General features: G+C 45.2%; 2 protein-coding genes across 5 annotated transcripts in view; both read left to right on the plus strand.

Moving 5' to 3' along the window:
- Positions 1-1,473: 1,473 nt before the first annotated feature.
- Positions 1,474-20,991, plus strand: part of VPS35L (VPS35 endosomal protein sorting factor like) — a 129,741-nt gene continuing 110,223 nt past the window's right edge. For 2 of the 4 annotated variants that reach the window (XM_004285718.4, XM_033416450.2), the window contains exons 1-6: positions 2,074-2,128; positions 10,039-10,138; positions 12,629-12,796; positions 14,920-15,042; positions 17,588-17,612; positions 20,208-20,284. In XM_004285718.4, the coding sequence (XP_004285766.2) occupies positions 2,112-2,128; positions 10,039-10,138; positions 12,629-12,796; positions 14,920-15,042; positions 17,588-17,612; positions 20,208-20,284 (510 nt within the window). In that variant the 5' untranslated portion in view covers positions 2,074-2,111. Of the gene's footprint in view, positions 1,648-2,073; positions 2,129-10,038; positions 10,139-12,615; positions 12,797-14,919; positions 15,043-17,587; positions 17,613-20,207; positions 20,285-20,991 lie in introns of those variants that run through there. The other 2 variants (XM_033416448.2, XM_049699042.1) reach the window with 2 other exon arrangements.
- Positions 2,145-5,249, plus strand: LOC117198748 (charged multivesicular body protein 4b-like). Its single transcript, XM_033416452.2, has one exon. It carries the CDS (start codon positions 4,419-4,421, stop codon positions 5,076-5,078), a length of 660 nt encoding a protein of 219 aa, XP_033272343.2. The 5' UTR covers positions 2,145-4,418; the 3' UTR covers positions 5,079-5,249.

The following is a 20,991-nucleotide window of genomic DNA, read 5'->3' on the forward strand; positions in this document are numbered from 1 at the left end:
TTGCTCTTGTTTATTATGTACATTGACTGGGAACTCTTTATTACTCATACTGAGCTGAAAACAAGGACCCATTCTGGAGATGAAGATCTTTTTTTCTGTCAGGTGTCACTGTCCCATGAACAACCACACACAATCCCCCTCCTACCCCCAAATGAAGAGTAATAGTTATAAAAAAAAATAAGCAAGTGAAGTTGGAATGCTATCTGTAACAGACCGTAGTGGGCATACATGTAGGTTATAAAAATTTAAAAAAACAAAGACTTTCAGTCATGGAATGCAGCAAATCCGATTGGGGTATGGTGCAGTGGAGTCACATCGGTTAGGTTCTAAAGGACAGCTCTGGGAACAAATACCATGTCTAACCAAAATTATACTTCACAGTAAAATATTACCTTTTCACTTATTTAATCTGTTCCCTTTTGGTCAGTTTCTCTATGGCTTTCAACGCAGTTTCTTGAGGTGGTTGACAAAGTTGCCACCAGAAGCGTGGTTTTGCTTCTCAGCCTATGGTGGGAAGACTCCCCTTTCACACTTTACATAACTTACAACAGCCTGTTTCAGGATTACCTCCATTATCTGTGTAACACACCTGACATTATTAAAGAGTTCAGAATCAGTGGGTGTGCCTGACTGTGCTGAGGAGCGCACGCTGTTGCTCTGCCGCTGCTTGTGTTCTATGCCCGTCCCCACCTTCACCACCCACAACGATCACAGCCCCTTCTGCATCCAGAGACCAGCAGCAGTGCCACCCAGGGACTTGTTAGAAATGCGGAAGCCCAGGCCCTGCCCCAGAGCTGAATCAGAACCTGCCTTTAAGATCCCCGGGTGAGTCTGTGCAATTCAAACGGGAGAAGCCCTGCTTTATGATACACTGCATCGTCTGTGGCCCTGGAAAGAAAAGCTCTGAAATCAGAAAGGTCACAGAAGTTACAATATGATTTTTCAGCCTGCCAAGTGAGTGATGTACTGCTTCAACTGAGTGCTGACCATTTGCCGGGCATTTGATAATCATCTCCCTTCACCTCGGTCAGAATTATCCTAACTTCACAGCTGAAGAAACTAGGACTCAGCGTGCTAAATAAACTGCGTATTCCGTTAGAGGGTTAGGGTATGTTCTACTGCCTTTTCCTGAGGAGATTTTTGAGAATGTGGTTTTCTGACCTCCTCCTGTCAGAAAAGACACTTCAAAGAAAAAGGGAAAAAAGTGAGGATCAGATGCCTTGTGATTAACCAACTGTTAACCAACAGTCACCCCCGTTAGATCTCCCTTGTTAAACTAGTAGTCAGGTCTGGAGTCAGGTCAAATCCCGGTTGCCGTAATTTCAGAGGTTTGCAGTGGGGAGTAAATGAAGAGTGAACGCAAAGTGCTCAGCACAGGGCGTGACACATGCTTACTATGGCAACCATTTAGTAAAATATCCTGTGATTTTTTTTTTTTTTAATCAGAGAAAACTAGACTAGACTAGAGCACGGAAGTTCTGTAGTGGAAACGGACATCCACCTTCATAGAAACGTACGGCTTCGCCAAGTGGGGTGAAATGCTGACCCCGATTTCTCCAGTTAGTTTAGTTCCAGTCGAAAGCTGTCCCATTTGGATCTACGGCAGCCCTTAGAGACTCAGGTTGTTAGTCCTGGGAGGTGGGTACGGTAAGTGCCTAAATTCCCCGGGGCACGGAGGTGGGCGCAGTGTCCTGCAGAGGGGGCGTGGCTTACCCAGCCAAACTGCTAATTAGCCGCAAAAGCACGCGCAGGCTGGACGCTGTTCCCACCCCAGCCGCGGTTAGCGTCTTCTCTCCGCAGGTGTCTGGATTCTTCACCGCCTCCAGAGGGCGCCGGCTGGCCAGGCGGCCACCTGCCGCAAGTGCCAGCTCATCATGTCTGCGCTGCGGCACCAGCAGCCACAAGGCCTGCGGTGCCCTTCTTAATCATGGCCGCCCGAGCGGCAAGGCCCGTGCCTTGCGGGAGGGCGCCCCGCCCCTCACAAACATGGCGGCCCTGACCCTGCGGGGAGGGGCCTCCGCCCCTTACAAACATGGCCCCCTGGAGGGGCGTGGTCTGGAAGGGCGAATTGGGCTGGCGGTGCCAGAAGTAGCGGTCATGTGACTGGGAAGATGGCGGTCTTTCCTTGGTAAGAAGGAAGCGGCGGCTGGGCTTAAGGGAGGTGGTGTCCTTGGTTGTTTCTGGGATTCTGTCTCTGTCTCGGTGTGTGTCTCTGCGAGGGAGTGTGTGAACTGCTTTCTGTTGGGTTTGGTGGAGTCTCCCACCCCATCTCCTGGTGGTCTTGACCACAGATCCCCGGCCGCTACCCGGGTTCAGAAGCCCTCCCTGAAGCCGGACGGGTGGGATCTTGGTCCCCTCCTCCGCTACCTCTCCCCGCGCCTTCCACGCCACCCTCTCCATTCATTCCCTAAAAAAAGCTCAAGTTCCCCGGCCTCCGCTTTCCCAGAAGTTGGCGCGGGTTCTGGGGGAGCTGGCTGCAGAAAATGGTGGGCTCAGCTCTGGTCTGGACGACTCGGAAGACCTGGCAGTTTTCTGAATGACTGGGCTCATCTAGAGGAGACTTGCTTTTCTCATCTGTGAAATGGCTGCCATTCCTCCTACTCTGTGCAGGGCCCTGCACTGGGCATTCAGGATACACAACCCTCAGACGTACTCCTTGGCATCAAGGAGCTGACAGTTTAGTGGAGCAGATAAGCTTCTGAATAGAAGGATATCCAAAGAAGGCATTGGGGATTAGGCACACCTGGCGGCTTGGGGAAGGTTTGAGAGAGGAAGAGCCTTAAATTAGGTTTTGGAGGATGAATAGGAGGTCATCAAGAAGAAGCTAATGGCGCGTTCCAAGGCGGCTGGGCCTGTCGGCCTCTTGTGGCTGGAGTAGCTAGGAGTGATTGGCGCTTCAGGCTCCAGCTGCTTCTACTGGTGTGTGAAGAACCGGAGCAAGATGTGATGGTAGTAGTGGAATTATTTGGGCACGTGAGAAAGGGAGATTATTTTCTGATCTTTCTCTGCAAATGATGCAAAGTGGTTTACATTGAATGAGTGAGTGAGTGAGCAAATGAAAAAATATACAGCCCTGGACCTTAGAAATAATCAGATACATACTTCTGATTTTATGCTTGATAAACAGCGGTCTTTCTCTTGTTCCCTTCACATGTCTAACTCTTTTAAGAGTCTTCCTTCAAAAGTCTCGGTATGCTAAATCAGGATTGGATGCCAGTGAGTTCTTATATGACCTGCCTTGAGTTTTCTTTGACCTAGTCATGCAAAACCCCTTTTAGGAAATCACTAAGGCTTATATACCAAAACATATAGCTTCAATGCACTTATCTGGCTGGAATTTTGTAATCAGAAGATCCAGGAAGATGCTGTTTAATCCCAGTGCATTTTTACCTTTGGTATACTTTACAGAGAGAGGTGCTGTTAGCCGTTTAGCATCTAGGGTCTCCACAGTTCCTAGTCTGGCTGTGCTCTAAACACTTCTGTCTGTGGTAGCATGTGTTCATCTTTCAGTTTGCCCACTAGACTTGATGCTTCTTAAGTTAAAGGGGCTGAGTTTTAACCATTTTTGTATCTCCAGAGCCTGGCATGGAGCTTGGCAGATAGTAGGTGCTGAGTAATATTTATGGAATGAATGAGGAGACTTAGGAGGCCCTCAGAGGAGAAACGTGTTTCTGTCATTAAATTTGACATTTATCGAGCCTTTATCTTGTGCCAGGCACTGTGCTAAGTGCTGAACGTGCAACATCTCATCTCCTAAAAAACCCATTTTTCAGATAAGAAAGTGGAGACAGAAAGATGAAGCAGTTCATTTAGCTTTATAGCCTGCAAGGAGCACTGAGGTTTGGAACTCAAACCTGTGATCTTTTTTTTTTTTTTGGCTGCGTTGGGTCTTTGTTGCTGCACGCGGGCTTCAGTAGTTGCAGTGCACGGGCTCAGTAGTTGTGGCTCATGGGCTCTAGAGCACAGGCTCAGTAGTTATGGTGCACAAGCTTAGTTATTCTGCGGTATGTGGGATCTTCCCAGACCAGGGATCGAACCCGTGTCCCCTGCATTGGCAAGCGGATTCTTAACCACTGAACCACCAGGGAAGTCCCAAACCTCTGATCTTAATCATTATTGTCATATGGCCCTACAGTCTAGGTCCTGGGTTAAGATTCCTGGGTAGCAAGTTTCCTGAGTCCTGCTGTGTTGTCATGGGTCTCCCCAGCATGCCTCTTCTCACCCACACCTTTTGTTATTACTGACCTCACCTGTGAGATGTCCAGTGCACTGTGGATTACATTTCCTGTTCAGTCCTATGGTCATAGCACTGTTAAAAATACCATTCTTTGGAGTCAGAGTTTCTACATCATTTTAAGACTCTATTGGGGAGGGGGAGTATATTGTGATTGGGAGATAAAAAACTGTGTTGCCAGATTATGTCATTAGTAATTAAAAAGTCACTTGAGGGCAGGGGCGGCCCGACCCCCCAGGAGGCCATCCAGAGGCTTCGGGACATGGAGGAGATGCTAAGTAAGAAACAGGAATTCCTGGAGAAGAAGATCGAGCAGGAGCTGACAGCCGCCAAGAAGCATGGCACCAAAAACAAGCGCGCTGCCCTCCAGGCACTGAAGCGCAAGAAGAGGTATGAAAAGCAGCTGGCACAGATCGAGGGCACACTGTCAACCAGCGAGTTCCAGCGAGAGGCCCTGGAGAATGCTAACACCAACACCGAGGTGCTCAAGAACATGGGCTATGCCACCAAAGCCATGAAGGCTGCCCACGACAACATGGACATCGATAAAGTTGATGAGTTAATGCAGGACATTGCTGACCATCAGGAACTTGCAGAAGAGATTTCAACAGCTATTTCAAAACCTGTAGGGTTTGGAGAAGAGTTTGACGAGGATGAGCTCATGGCAGAATTAGAAGAACTAGAACAGGAGGAACTAGACAAGAATTTGCTGGAAATCAGTGGACCGGAAACAGTCCCTCTACCAAATGTTCCGTCTATATCCGTACCATCAAAACCCACCAAGAAGAAGGAAGAGGAAGACGACGACATGAAGGAATTGGAGACCTGTGCTGGATCCATTTAACTGGTCCAGCGCGGGCTGGGCCCAGACAGACTCTGGTGGCCTGTGAGGCGGGCAGGCCGTGGTGCAGGCAGGTTCCATCGCTCTCGAATCTCCCTCCAAAGCAGTAGGGCTGCATCACTGCTCACTCTGCATAGCATGGTCTGCACCCAGTGGTACGGGTGGGGGGCTGGGAGGTGCCTGCTGTTTATAATGTTGAATTTCTGTAAAATAAACTGTATTTGCAAATCCAAAAAAAAAAAATCACTTGAGAATTAAAAAGCAGTTATTGGATTTCGGTATTTCCAGTATAAGGAGATTAATTTGGTAACTGGTAGTAGGATTTCTACACATTCATGTTACCCAATGTAAATAATTTAAAAATAGGGCAGTGTCAACCTTTAATGTGCATATCAGTCACCTGGGGATTTTGGAGAAATGCAGACCCTGATTCTGTAGGGGTATTTCAGTACTCCCCAGGTGATGCTCTTGTTGGTGATCTGTGACTCACACTTGGAGTAGCCAGAGGCCAGACCAAGCTAGGAGCGGAGGTATGAAATCTTGGCCTTTTTTCTGTGGCAGCTGCCAGGGAGCCAGACCACCCTTTCGCATTGCTGGGAGTTGGGGGTATTTTTACCAGCTTACCAGCTATGTTGGCGGGAAGAAGAGTTAGGCTTTTTGAGAAAATGCCCACTAGAGGTCACTGTTAGCCTTACCAAAGACCCAGGCATTGAAGAAAATGCTTTTAACATCTCAACCTATAGGAAACTCTAGGGAACTGAGAGCAAATTTGAGGAAATAATGGAAGAAATGGTTGAAAAATCGAAATAGCAACTTGACATGGACTTACGTCAAGGGTAAATGTTTCCTTCCCTTTTGTTTTTTAAAGGTTTGTCCAGAACAAGTATTTTTTCCCCAAAGAATTCCCTCCCCTCACACTTAAAAAAAAAAAAACATTTCAAAGCTCAGTCCTTAAAAAAAAAAGAAAAGACAATTGCTTTTTCAAATTCTCAAGTTGACCTATAGATGATCTGTAGAACTACTGAATCCTAGAGGCAGGCTGCCTCGGTTTGCATCTGTCTGTATCACTTGCTAACCTCTCACAAGTTACCAGCAGCCTCAGCTTCTCCATCTGAGAAATGGGCATAATCATAGTACCTACCTCATAGGAAATAGAGGTAAAGGGCTTGTCCTGTATCCTGGTATATAGTGTCAGGGAGAGGAAATTCCCCCTCCTACTCTCTTGAGTTCTTGTGGCTGGACCAATAATAAAATTGACACAAGGTAAATTAATGGGAGAAAAAGAAACAAATTTTAATTTGTGTGTTCTGGAGGTCTCATAGATACAGGACCTAAGAAGTGGCTGAAACAGGCAGCTTTTATACTTTTTAGACAAAGAAACTAGATTTGTGAGGAATTGACAGAACAGAGAAAGTTGGGCTTTGGGTGCTTAATTAGTGAAGAATCTAAACAGCAGGCTTGTGGTATTAAAGAAATAACAAGGTTCGTTTATATAGGCTTCTTGGCCCTGAGTCCCCATCTCTGGCGACAAGGGTGTCCTTCTACCTCCAGATGCAAGTGGGCACCTTTCACAGGGGAGACTTATTTCCTGCCTTCAGGGAGACAGAGAGGAGGGTCAGAGTGTCCCTCTACATCAGCTCTTCCTTAAGTTTCTTAAGTAACTTTAATTCAAGATAATCACTATGCCATATTTGGGGGTGGCCCGCTGTGGGCCCCAACAGTAATAAGCACATAATAAATGAGAACTGATCCTTGGTTGTTGTGTATCAAGTCATACTGCTCTTTTGATACTATCCTTTTTTTAGCTGTTGATTCGTTAATAATTATTATGGCGATGAACAACACATTTGCAGTTGAATTTCACGTCAGATTACATTTCTACTCATTCTATTAAATTAACTTTTCAAAATTCTATTGATAAAGTTAAGAGTGATCTGAAAGGAGGAAAAGTATAAGTTGATTTTTTAAACTCCATTATGGCTGTTGATGACTAGACTTCCAATTTATTCTTTGGGGTTTTGTTTGTTTTATAAATCAAGGATTGGCTGGTAGCATATTAAAAGGAGTTTGGAAGAATATTTCATAAATGAATTCAACTGAAATATTTTTGGAAGATCAAGACAGTATATGTTTAGTAAATGTAACCCAAAGGGACTAGGCAGTGTATTGTGGTAGGGGTTTTGCTTTAAAAACAAAAAACAAGTAGAGGCCGGTCTATATTGTTAACTAGCTTTTCTCCTTTCCTACACTCGAAGCGAAATTTATTTAGAAAGGGATGGAAGCGAAATTACATGGGCTCTCAGTTCTTTTGTACTGTGTTAGATGTCTGAGTAGGTGGGGCTTATTGAGTAAAGCTGATTAATTGAACGGCACAATTAGATTTGGGGTTCATACACATATTAATGAAGTCAAGGAGCTGAGAATGGGGGTGGGAATGGGGGGGCGTGGAAGGGATGAATTCAAGGCATCTGGAAGCCAAGGAAACAAAGGGGCCAGCTTCCTGTGCTCTTTGAAACAGAGTTTTCCAGGTTTTTAAGCCTGTTTGCCGTTTGGTCAGCCATTTTGTCTTTAAGTCATTCCTCTCTTCTTGAATTTTACTGTAAGCATTCAAGAGAAGCCAAGCTGCACCTTCAACACTTTGTTTAGAAATTTCTTCAGCCAAATATCCAAATTTCATGGCTCACAGGTTCTGCCTTCCACAAAACACCAGGACACGGACTAATTCAGCCAGGCTCTTTGCTACTTTATAACAAGGATTGCTTTCCTCCATCGTCCAAAAGCGTGTTCCTCCTTCTGTATGAGGCCTCATCAGAATGACCTTTACCTTCTGCGGTTCTACCAACATTCTGTTTACCCCCACTTAGGTGTTCTCTAAGGAGGTTGAGGCTTTCTCTGCAGCTTTCCTCTCTTTCTGAGCCCTCACAATGATCACTGGATAATCAGTCCATTCACGGTAGTGGCTTTTTCTAGCACATCCTTCAGAACTTTTCCAGCCTCTACACATTATCCAGTTCCAAAGCTGCTTCCATATTTGTTATACTGGCACTCCACTCCGGGTACCAATTTCCTGTCTGAATTCGTTTGGGCTGCTGTAATGAAATACCACAGACTGGTTTTCCTTTTTTTTTTTTTGTTTTTGGTTGTGCTGTATGGCATGTGGGATCTTAGTTCCCCAACCAGGGATTGAACCTATGCCCCCTGCATTGGGAGCACAGAGTCTTATCCACTGGACCACCAGGGAAGTCCCCCAGACTGGTTTACTTATCAACAACAAAATTTAATTTCTCACAGTTCTGGAGGCTGGAACTCCAGGATCATGATAGCAGCATGGTCAGGTGAAGGCACTCTTCCTGGCTCACAGCCAGCACCTTCTCACTGTGTCTTCACATGGTAGAAGGGGCTAGGGAGCTCTCTGGAGCCTCTTTTATAAGGGTACTAATCCCATTCATGAGGGCTGTACCCTCAAGATGTAAGCACCTCTCAAAGGCTCCACCTACTAATACCTTTTGTGGGTTAGGATTTCAACCTGTGAATTTTAGGGAGACACACATTCAGATCGTAGCACCTCTCCTGCCTTTTATGTTCTAGTTCTCATGCATTTTAATTCTATATATATTTTAAACACCGTAAGAAGTCGATATTTAGTTTTACCTACACCTTTATGTTTGTATGCTCTTTAGTATATATATAGTATATATGCATATGTACACATATATGCGCATATATATATGTATATATACATGTTAGCATATATTTTTTGCTTTCAGCTGGGATCATTTTCCTTCTACTTTCAGCATTTAAAAAAAAAACTAAGGAGTGGTTCTGCTGCTGCTGCTGCTGCTGTTCTCCTTTTTCTTTGACTGGAAACTTCTTTCTTTTGCCCTAATGTTCACAGAGTAGTTTCACTAGGTCTAGAATTCTTGGTTGGGAATTATTTTCCTACAGTACTTTAAAGGTATCATTCCTTTGTCTTGTGGCTCTCATTTCTGTGCTGAGATAATAATCTTTACTGTTGTCCTTTGAAAATAACATATCTTTATTCCTTTTAAGAAATCCTCTCTTTTTCGTTTTCAGCCATTTTACTATGAAGGCCCTAAGTATGGTTGTTTTTTGTTTTGTTTCTGTACTGGTCTTGCTTGGGGCACAAGCGTTTCTTGAATCTGCGAATCAGTGTCTTTCTTTAGTTGGGGAAAATTTTTAGCTATTATCTCTTCAAATACTGCTCTGCCTGTTCCTCCTCTCTTCTTTGGAATTCAGATCGTATGTGTGTTAGACCTTTCTTCATGTCTCTTATGCACTCTTCTGTGCTTTTCATCTTTTTTCCTCTCCATGCTTCAATGTGGGTGATCTCTCCCCTTTTATGTTCCTTCTCACTAATCCCTTCACTTGTTAAGCCTCCGCAAGACTGATGAAAACTCTCTGCTCTTCATCTACTTGGCTTATTCCTCTTGCTCTTCCACAGCTTAATTGGAGAATACTTTGAGGGGAAACCAGGACCGAATCTCTCACTTCTCTGCACTGCCTTCTCTTCAGAATCTCTTCCTTCAAGCCCTGGCTGTCTCCATAGCCCTGAACCCTAGTTTATCTCTACAGCCCTGTGAGTTTTCCTTAAAGCTTCTTTGGCTACTCTGCACCCTAGCAGCTGCCCTCTGCCTGGCTCTTGTCCCATGCCAAGAATCAAAATGCTCTGTGAGAGATAGCTGGGCAAGAAAGTTGGCTTCACTTCAGTGAGCTTCCCTTTGTTCTGGCTTCTGTCCTCACAGGTCTTGTTTGCCTCGGCAGCTCCTTATACCTTCAAACTGATTTAAAAAAAAATGTTTTTTTTACTTTACCACTTCTTATTGGTCTTGGTAAAAATACTGTTCCACTGTAAACTGTCTCATCGATGAGGAAGTCTCAGCAAAAAGTTGTTAGTGTGTATGCATCTCCAGCTAATTGGTTTCTGGGTTTTGCTGTTTACCAGGCATTCCAGGAACAGGAACTACAAGGCTGAGTTTGCATCATGCCGGTTGGAGGCTGTACCACTGGAATTTGGGGACTATCACCCACTGAAACCCATAACTGTAAGTTTTGTCGAGGGTCCCTCTGTGACATTCTTATTCCATAAAATTATAGACAGTATTCCTGGGTCTTTCTCATTTCGCCAGTGGTAGGTGCTTTTGCATATTTAAATCAACCAGTTTGTTCTCTGCCCCATTTTTTTTGTGATGTTGGTCTCACCCACCATCATTTTTATTCCCTTTCTCATATTAGTGAGGTGATCACGCATATGGGATGCCGTTGTTCCTGATTTGGAGGTGTAAACAAAATACTTCTTAACTTGCCTATTTGGAATATTAAGATCACTCTAATTACTAATGTAAGGTGCTGTCCTGAATAGCATCTTAGTCTATCTGTGAGTTTATTTAAAAAACAAAACAAAAGGCAAGCAAGAGTCATAGATTGTCTCATCTGAGTTAGCACTTTTTTATTAACAAGTAATAGAAGCTACGTGGCTGTCATCATGGGTGGGATGAGGTTGACAGATGCCACTAGACACTGAGGACGTGACGTTTCTGAATGGCAGAGAACCTGAGAACACAGAGGTGATTACATAAAGCAGGAGATCACAAGACCAAGCTTCAGTCTCCCAGGGCCCCTCAAATCCCCACGGGCTTGAGTGGCTGCGGCTGAGCCACCAGTGAGTTGGTTCCAATCTCAGGAGCTCAAACCCAACAGCAGGGAGAGTGTCTTCTCTGCATTTTCTGTTTGCCCAGTTGGGTTATGTGTCCTTCCCTGAATCAACCCTGGTGACTGGGGTGTAGAATATGCTGATTGGTTGGCTTGGGGCTCCTGCCCACCCTGGGAGCCAGGAGCAGAGTTCACTCCACCAGGCCTTTAAGAGCTGAAAGTCAGGCAAGGCTGCCTTCCCAAAGAAAATGTGGACTGTTGAGGCTGGGAGATGGAGGAATGGAGGCCAGGCAGACAGGAACAACAGACATGCACCAGTGGGAGGCACTTCAAGTTACCTAGGGTTAGTGTCAGACTCCACAGGTGTAGGGCATGGTCTTCAATAAAACTGCCCTAGCTTCAGACTCCAGCTGTAAACTTGGGGGTCCCCAGGCCACCTGCACTTCTGACCAACTGGCTACAAATCTAAGGGTTTCCGGCGACCTCCCTCAGGTTTGATAATTTACTAGAACAACTCACAAAACTCAGAAAAGTGAAATACTTATGCTTATATTTTTATTATAAAGGATGCACATGAGGACCAGCCAAATTAAGAGACATATAGGGCAAAGGGGAGGGTTCCAAATGCAGAGCTTCCTTGTCCTCTGCCTGTGGAGTCAGGGTGTGCATCACCTCCCAGCGCATCATGTGTTCAACTGGGAACCTCCACTGAGCTTTGGGGTCCAAACTTTTTATTAGGGTTTTATGACACACATGATGGATTGATTCCTTGGCCACATGATTGAATTTGATCTCCAGCTTCCCTCCCCTCTGCTGAAGTGAGATCTCTTTCATCTTTTGATAGGTTTATTGTCCATCTGTGGTGAATTAGCCTGAAAATTTTTTATCATAGTAAACCTTTAGACAGATCTGTTATATTCTACAGTGAGGGTTATCGCCTGGCTGAAAGTCCGAGCCCTCTAATCACATGTTTGGTCTTTCAGCATCCTCGCATCAGCATAAACTCAGGTGTGATCGAGGGGCTCATGAATGACTGATGCTCCAGGGACTTGGAGTCTCCTTTCCAGGAACCGGGGACAGAGGCCAAATTCTCTTTTATCCGACGCCCTCTCTCCTTCATGCTGTTACAGCCTCTCTCTCTCTGAAGAATTGTTCCGGGTTTTTATAGCCTCCTCATTTAAAAAGGAGTGGAGCCTAACTAGCCCTTCTGGATGTTGATCCTAAACCTTCAGCAGACAGACTCTGGGTCTGGTTGGATCCTCTCGGCTCAGGGGTTCACCATGGTCTGGTCCTCTGAAGTTGGGGAGGGTTGGGGGCAGTGGAACAAGAACATGGCTTCACACCCCAACACCCCCGCCTGCTTCTTAACACATACACAGTTCTCCCGAAAGGGAGGAGTTGGGCGCTCACTGTGATGATGAGCTGGCCGCGCAGAGCCACCGAGACCGTCTTCGAGAATGACGACTCTGGGATCTTCCGTATGCTGGTTCGTTACCCCACCTAGACCATTGCTGCAAGATGCAAATTCTGCTGCACTGGGTCCGGGGTGGGGCTCGGGGGTCTACAGATTTATGAGCTGGCAGGTGATGTGCACGCGGCTTGTCCAGAGACCACACTTTGAGTAAGAAGGCCCTGTAAGAATTCACTTATAGCATCACCTTCTAAATCTCAAAGACCCTGTCTCTCCCTTCCTAACCCCAATTTCTCACCTTCCCTTCCTCGACAGCTGGGATTCCGAGTCATGTCAGTTTGTCACAAAAATAAGTGTCCCTGCTGCAAAGGAATGGTCAGTTCGTAACGGAACAAGGGAAAACCCATTTGCGTGTTTCATTGGGAAAAGTCATAGGAGACTACCATTTTACCTCCACAGATTTTCCCCACAGGTCACAGAGTCAAAGACAAAGAAAGTGAGCCGGAAAGGAAGCACTTCTTCCACGTCCTCTTCATCCTCCAGCTCCGTGGTGGACCCACTGAGCAGCGTCCTGGATGGGACCGACCCCCTCTCCATGTTTGCGGCCTCTGCTGACCCTGCAGCCCTGGCGGCTACCACGGTAATGCTCCTAGCTATGGTCAGTCCTGTGGGTGCAGGGTTGGGGATTTTCATTGAACAAGTAATACGCAGTGCACTCGGGTTGTAACAATTCAAATAGTCCAGACTCAGTGACACTGCATAGCATGTAGATCCTGGAAACTGCTTCTTCTTCTTCTTTCGTTTTAAAGCATTTTAAAATTCTTTATTTTCATTTCACTCTTTTCATACCCTTTATTTTGGATTTATTTTTATGTAATCACATAACTAATTTACTAATTTTTCATGTAAAAGATCAAACATTACAGAGGAGTCCAGCTGACCAGCTCTCATTCTGTTCTGCACTCTGGAGGGCATTGGTGTTATCAGTGTAATGTATATTCTTCAACTTTTTCTTTGTATTTTCATAGATATTTATGACAACAATTTCTGAACATTTACATACATACTCACATATAAGTAACAACAACAGCAGTCATAAGAGTATCAGCTAACTGCGTAGCAGGTATTTTCCAAGTGCATTCCAAGTGTAGTTCTCATACTGCCTAAGCTTCATTTAAAGAGGTCCACACAGAGGAGCAGAGATGTTAAGTGACATGCAAGCTGGAATTCAAGCCTGGGCAGTCTGACTTCAGAATCCACCATCATTCTTTGCTGGCATTGCACACAGCTATTTACTTTTTTTTTTTTTTTTTAACGTGTATACTTTTTTTTTTTAACTTGACAATATGTCTTGGAGAACTTTCTATATTAGTACTTAGAGAACAACCTTCTTATTTTGAACAGCTGCATTGTATGGTAAGGAACAGGACATGATTTGGGGTTTTTTTTTGGCTGCACTGCTCGGCTTGTGGGAATCTTAGTTCCCCGACCAGGGATTGAACTCGGGTCCTTGGCAGTGAAAGCCCAGAGTCCTAACCACTGGACCGCCAGGGAATTCCCAGGGACATGATTTAAATTGCCATGATGGACACATAGACCGTGTGTGGTGTTTGTTGGTATAGGCAGTGGCGCATTTGTCCTTGAACATACATAGATCTTGGTGCCTATGTGCAAGGATTTCTGCAGGGTAACTTCCTAGGAGTTCATTACTGGGTTAAGGTAACATATACATAAAGTTTTTTTTTTTATGTGGACCATTTTCAAAGTCTTTATTGAATTTGTTACAATATTGCTTCTGTTCTATGCTTTGGTGTTTTGGCCCTGAGGCGTGGGATCCTAGCTCCCCGACCAGGGATCAAACCCACACCCCTGCATTGGAAGGCAAAGTCTCTTATCACTGGACCGCCAGGGAAGTCCCCATATACATAAGGTTTTGATGGTTACTGCCAGATTGTTCTCCAGAAAGGGTTCACCAATTTACACTCCCATCAGCATAGCAGTATTTTGGAGTGCCTGTGCCCTGCATCCTTGCCAACCTGGCTACTATCAGTCATTTTATTTTATTTTATATTATTTTATTTTTATTTATTTATTTTTCTTGCGGTACGCGGGCCTCTCACTGCTGTGGCCTCTCCTGTTGCGGAGCACAGGCTCCGGACGCGCAGGCTCAGCAGCCATGGCTCACGGGCCTAGCCGCTCCGCGGCATGTGGGATCTTCCCGGACCGGGGCACAGGCGGACTCTCAACCACTGCGCCACCAGGGAAGCCCTATCAGTCATTTTAAATCTTGCCATTCTGATTGTTGAAAAGTGATCTCTTTCAGTTTGCCTTTCCTTGATTCTTAATGAGTTTGAGCATCTTTTGATAGGTTTATTGTCCATCTGTGGTGAATTGGCGTGAAATTTTTTTATCATAGTAAACCTTTCGATAGATCTGTTACATTCTACAGCGAGGGATCGTCTGCCTTCTCATACTTTTTTTTTAAGCTTTACTGAGGTATAATTGACAAAATAGTAAGATATTTAAAGTGTGCAATGTGATGCTTTGATACACATATACATTGTGAAAGGATTCCCTCCATTGAGTTAACTCATACATTACCTTACATACTTACCCTTTTTCTGGTGAGAACATTTAAGTTGTACTGTCTTAGCAATTTCACTTATACAATACTGTGTTATCATCTGTCATCACCATGATTGCTTATACTTTTTTAAAAGATTTAAAAATTGCTGCTGAAGAGATTGTCTTGCCTTTTCTTAGGACAACTCCAGAAAGAAACGTGACAGAGATGATAACTCCATTGTAGGATCAGATTTTGAGCCTTGGGCCAGCAAACGAGGAGAAATCCTTGCCCGGTATACTACCACGGAAAAGCTCTCTATTGTGAGTACCAGTATACTTTTTCCCAGTGTCTACTTCAGATTTCGTAGTTTTTTTTTGTTATTACGATTCTGCACCCGATTCCAGTGTGTAGGTTCGCTCCCCCCACACCAAGCAGTTCTTTGTCACCAGTGGGGTGTCCTATCAATCCACTCAATTCTGACATTGTCTCCCTGGAGAGAGCACCAGCTCCCACAGCTTAAGGGCTCAGGCCCCACATCAGATGCTAATCAGAAGTCCAGGTGGGCCTCCCTGGTGGCACAGTGGTTGAGAGTCTGCCTGCCAATGCAGGGGACGCGGGTTCGTGCCCCGGTCCGGGAAGATCCCACATGCCGCGGAGCGGCTAGGCCCGTGAGCCATGGCCGCTGAGCCTGCGCGTCCGGAGCCTGTGCTCCACAGTGGGAGAGGCCACAACAGTGAGAGGCCCGCGTACCACACACACACACACAAAAAGTCCAGGTTGTTACCTGGCTTCTGACCAACTAGCTATAAATCAGCATTTCCCATGACCACCTCTTTGGGTTCAATTAATTTGCTAGAGTGGCTCACAGAACTGACTAGACTACTGGTTTATTACAAAGGATATTAAAGGTTATAAACCAGTAACTAGATGAAGAGATACCTAGGATGAGGTCCTGAACAAAGGAGCGTCTGTTTCCATGGAGTTTGGGGTCTAGCACGGCAGCATGTGGATGTCTTCTGATTCACCAACCCGGAAGGTCCCTGATCCCCTTCCTTTCGGGTTTTTATGGAGGCTTCGTTACATAGATATGATTGATTAAATCATTGGCCACTGGTGATTGATTCAACCTCCAGCCCCTCTCTCCTCCCCAGAAATCAGGGAGGTGGGAATGAAAGTTCCCACCCTCTAATCATGTGGTTGGTTCCCCTGACAACCAGCCTCCATCCTTAGGTGCTTCCGAAAATCACAGGAGAGTGCTTCCTAAAAAGAACAGAAGACTCCTGGATTGTTCTCTCACCTGGGACATTCCAAGGGTTAGGAACTTTGTGCCTGGAATTGGGACAAAGACTAAACATATATTTCTTCTTATAAATCACAGTATCACAGTTATGTTGCCCCAACGCCGATGTTCTGTAAGTTTCAGTTATTATGTCAATGTTAGTTGGGAGAAAACGTGCTAATGCGTTCCTCAAAAAATGTGTTAAGAATCGGGGATCAGGCACAGTTCAGACAGTGAACTGGAGCCGCAGAGTCGTGTCTCTGGGGGAGGAGAGAGTTACGAGGGGAAGAGAGTGCCACCCTGAAGAAGGTTAACTTCTTACTGTTGCTCGGGGAGTCCCACTGGTGGGTTTTCTGCCAGGGCTGGGAGTTCACTGCTTCTTTGGGTGGCACTCACTAGGGCAGGTTGTTGGCTAGTGCCCGGGGCTTACCTTGTACTCTGCAAGTTGCTCAGCCGGGGAAAGCAGGTTAATGCTTATGTCGTCAAGGTCTAGCTTGTGACTGAAGCCCTCCCTAAAGAAGAGAGATGTTCGTCTCTCTTCATACTGGGAAGAAGTCTAGAGGCAGATAGTCCAGGACTATGTGGCAGCTCCAAAGTCATCAGGGACCCAGCTCTTTCTGTCTTGCTGCTCTGTCATGTTCAGTGTGACCTCATGTCCAAGTTGTTAGAAGGCGGAAAGGGGAAAGTGGGATGCACCCTCTCTCATTCAAGAACACTTCCTTGGGCCTTCCCTGGTGGTCCAGTGGTTAAGATTCCACGCTTCCACTGCAGGGGGGGGCTCGGGTTTGATCCCTGGTCGGGAAACTAAGATCCCACATGACGAGTGGTGCGGCCAAAAAAAAGAACACTTCCTGGAGTCCCCTCAACATGTCCAGTTACATTTGTCTTGAAGGTAGTCATGGGCTGTACACAGTGCACCCATCAAAAATCGGGGCTGTGAGCAGGGAGGAAGGGGTGAACTCAGTAGCAACTAGGAAGGTTCTGCTCCCTTCTCCCAGAGTCTATACTTGTTAAGCAGAATTGCTGGACTATTTAATTCTTTTTCTTACTGTTTTCTGATTGCCCTGATTTAATATAAAGCCGAGATTCTCAACCAGGAGTAATTTTACTCCCCAGGGGACATGTGGCAATGCCTGAAGACGGTTTTGGTTGTCACAACTGTGGGATGCTACTGGCATCTAGTGGGTAGAGGCCAGGGATGCTGCTAAACATCCTACAGTGCACAGGACAGCCGCTCACAACAGAATTTTCCAGCCCATAACGTCAATATTGCCGAGGTTGTGAAACCCTGATTTAGAGTAAGCTAAATGCTTTCACATTGCCACCATTGTCTCAAAATTTTGCTTTTTTTTGGCTCATTTTGAGAGTCCTGAAATGAGTAGAAATTTGAATCTCTAGTAGTTTCTAGTGAGCTGTGTTTTCCTCCTTTGAATAAATATTTCTGTTTTTCATTTAGATAAATAAGTGGCTTTGTTGGAAAACAATGGATCATGTTGTCTTAGTGCTGCTTGAACAATAAGTAAAGTTTTTGTCACAGGGTCCAGTAAGTTTTAAAAAATATTAACATATATTTTTTGCCTCTGCAGAATCTTTTTATGGGATCTGAAAAAGGTGAGTTTTTGCTGTTGTTACTGTTTTGATGGGGAATTCTCCCATTACCTTTAATATAAGTTTCCAAAGGAAAAAAACATCCAATCCTGATGTTTAATTCAATTGACGCTATTATTTCCTAGATTATGTATAGACTTAGTAGAATCAAAATGCATATTAGATGACGAATGAAAAAAAAAAAGACCAAAGAGTTTACTAGGAGGAAAACAGAAACTCAGTGCTTGACTTTGGGATTACAGAGCAGTAGTCTCCCATCTATGTGCCTCCTCACTGGCTGGGAAATGGTTGAAATTCTCCTTTTTACAGATCCTTTCTTTTGCCTTAAGTCATTAGCCCTTGTGAAAACACAGATGCACTGGTGAGGGGAGTCACACACTCAGTCTTATCAGCCACTGGTCCCTGAATACGGCAGTTCTCAATTTCTTGTGCCAGGACACGGTCTGGACCAAGGTGTCTCAAACTAGCTGTTCAGCAGAGTCACTTGAGGAATATATATATATGTGTGTGTATATATATATATTTCATAAAAATACAGACCACTGGGCCCCACTCCACTTATTGAATTAATCTTGAGGAAGGGGATGCAGGAATTCCATTTTTAAAGCTCCTGGGTGATTATGAAGCCACTGTCTTAGATGCTATATCACTGGGGTGCAGAGGAGCACAGCCGTGGTTTATGTGCAAATCGCTGGTGTGGCAGCTGCAGCTCTCCTCGTTCTCTGCAGGTTGGGGCAGCACACTAGAAATCAAGAGAGTCGGAGCACCTTTGTTATGGGCATAACTTTGACCCCAAACCATAAAAAAGTAAATCACAGCATTGCATATCGACCAGTTTGGAGAGGTCAGAAAGTGACAATACCGCTTGCTGGTGAGAATGTAGAGCAACAGGAACGCTCATGTGCTGCTGGCGGGAGTGTAAAATGACACAACCGCTGTGTAAAGCCCTTTCGCATTATCTGTTCAAATTGAAGATGGGCCAACCCTTTGACCTAGCAGTTCCACTATTAGGATATACCCTAGATCAGAAATCGGCAAACTGTATCCTGGAGGCCGAATCTGGCCCACTGTTTGATTTTGTAAATAGTCCTATTGGAACACAGCCATGCCGGTTTGTTTATGTATTGTCTGTGGCTGCTTTTGTGCTGTAATGGCAGTTGAGTAGTTGTGACAGAGACTGTAGGACTCACAAAACCTAAAATACTTATATATGGCCTTTTATAGAATGCATTTTTTCAGCTCTGCCCAAATCCATGTTTCTTAAAGTGTGGTCCAAGGACCAGCAGCATTGACGTCACCGGGGGCTCATTAGAAATGCAGAGTCTCAGGCCCTGCCAGACCTAGTAAAAATCAGAATCTGCATGTTAACACATCCTTAAGTGATGCCTGTAAAAGTTTGAGAAACTACCCTGAAGAAATGCATGCATATATGAACCAGGAGACATGCACAGAAATGTTTATAGCATATTGTTCATAGTAACCCCAAGCAGGATACAACCCAAGGATCCACTGACGGTAGAATAAGAAATAAACTGTGATGTAGTCACACAGTGGTGAAAGTGTGTGAGCTTTATGCAATGACAGGGGTAAACTTCATGAACTAAAGTCAGTGGTGAATGAAAGAAGCAAGACAGTGTACAATCTGGGTGGTGGCTACAGAGGTTTTATAATTATCTGTTAAAATGTACATATATGCATGTTCTGTACTATATTTCAAAATGAAGGGAAAAGTAGAAGTAAGGTAAAAAAAATCAAATTATTTGGAAACTCCTTAATTTTAGTAGTTGTTAGTAATTGAATAATTGTACCATGCTCTCAGCTGATCCCAGACAAATCTGTGAGTTAGCACCAGAGCTAAGAAAGCAATGCCTTAAAAGAGTAAACTTCAGCTCCTGAGAGCGAGTTCGGTAGGCAGGAGCAAGGAAACCTCTGGTCTAGAACAGAAACACCCTTAAGATGGAGAAAGGGTTCTGAAACAGGAGGCTCTAGAGGGCAGCAGCCAGCTGGCCAGAGAGCCCTGTCCTGTGACCGGCCTGTGGCCCGGAGTCCTTTCCTTCTCTCCCCGCCAGTCCCTGCTGATGGGAAGAGTTGTGCTGATGGATGATGGAAGGAGGCTCACTAGTCCTGTTTGCTTGAAGAGACGGCTTTGAAGCCCTAGTGTTTCCACCTCTGGACAGACAGTGGGATTGTTGTTTTGTTAGTTGTTAGTACCACAGTTCTGCACTGTGAATATGAGCCTGAGAGGGCCTTTTGTTTGTGGAAAACAATTAAATGACGGATTTTTGGCATCCTTATCTGGACCGCCTTTCTTTAGGAATAAACAAATGATTCAGTGAAAAGTTTGTAAATATCAGATGTCGCAGAACCTTTTTGAGGCTGGCCCACTGCACTCCCACGGGCAGCTCCTAAGCAGAAATGTTTCTGATGAAACTTTGGTTACGTAAGGAAGTTGCTTCCAAAATCTCAGGGAGTTTTCTGTAATGAAGTTGTTCCCCAGCCTCTTTATTCATGATGAAGTGTAGAGTGAAAGATGCCTTCCTTTGGGGGTATTGGTGACAGAGGAAAGCCACCTGTGTGACATGAATCCCTTCTGTTTAGGCAAAGCTGGGACTGCCATATCCGCAATGTCGGAGAAGGTTCGGACCAGGCTGGAGGAGCTGGATGATTTTGAGGAGGTGAGCAAGTCAGTTGTTGAATCCAGGGAGGGGCGGGGCTTCGCATGTCTCTGCCAGGTGAGGTCGGTCTCGGTGGCTGGTCTCTGATTAATTCTCGAGCTGCTCATTGTGTTCAGTCCTCCTGAGGCACCAACCGATCGAGGGAGAGATGCCAGTGGCGCGGCTAGCCAAGCTCACAGGAGCCTTCCTTGGGCTGGTTTTCTGAAGGCGTTTTTCTCACCGTGATGCTTGAGCAAACCCCGGGTGTCTGGGGACAAGGTCTAACTGTGAAAGCCAACGGTAGCCATCTCCCGGGAAGCCGCCTCGTATAGTATAAAACAGTCATGCCTGCTGCAGAGGCCATGCATGGTCGCTCAGCTGCTGAACTCTTTCAATTAGCCTGCACGTGCTTTTAAAGAACATGAATCTTGCCAACTCATAAAAATTAGTAAATTTAACGTATAAATCCAGATTTCTGACTTCTCTTAAATTCCACCTAACTGTGGGCTCACATTCTTGCATTTAACCTGGGTGTGTACTGTCCAGGTTGCATGGTCCTCCCTGGCCCAGTTCACCCATAAACATTACTAGCCTGGCCCCTGGAGGCGGTGAATTTGCATCCTCTGGAGGCAGCATACCATGGGGGTTAAGAGGGCAAACTCAGGAGCCAGACTGCCTGGGTTTGAATCCTGGCTCTACTGTTCGGTAATTCTGTAGTTTGGGACAAG

The sequence above is a fragment of the Orcinus orca genome, chromosome 16 (assembly GCF_937001465.1).
Source record: "Orcinus orca chromosome 16, mOrcOrc1.1, whole genome shotgun sequence".
Taxonomy (NCBI): domain Eukaryota; kingdom Metazoa; phylum Chordata; class Mammalia; order Artiodactyla; family Delphinidae; genus Orcinus; species Orcinus orca.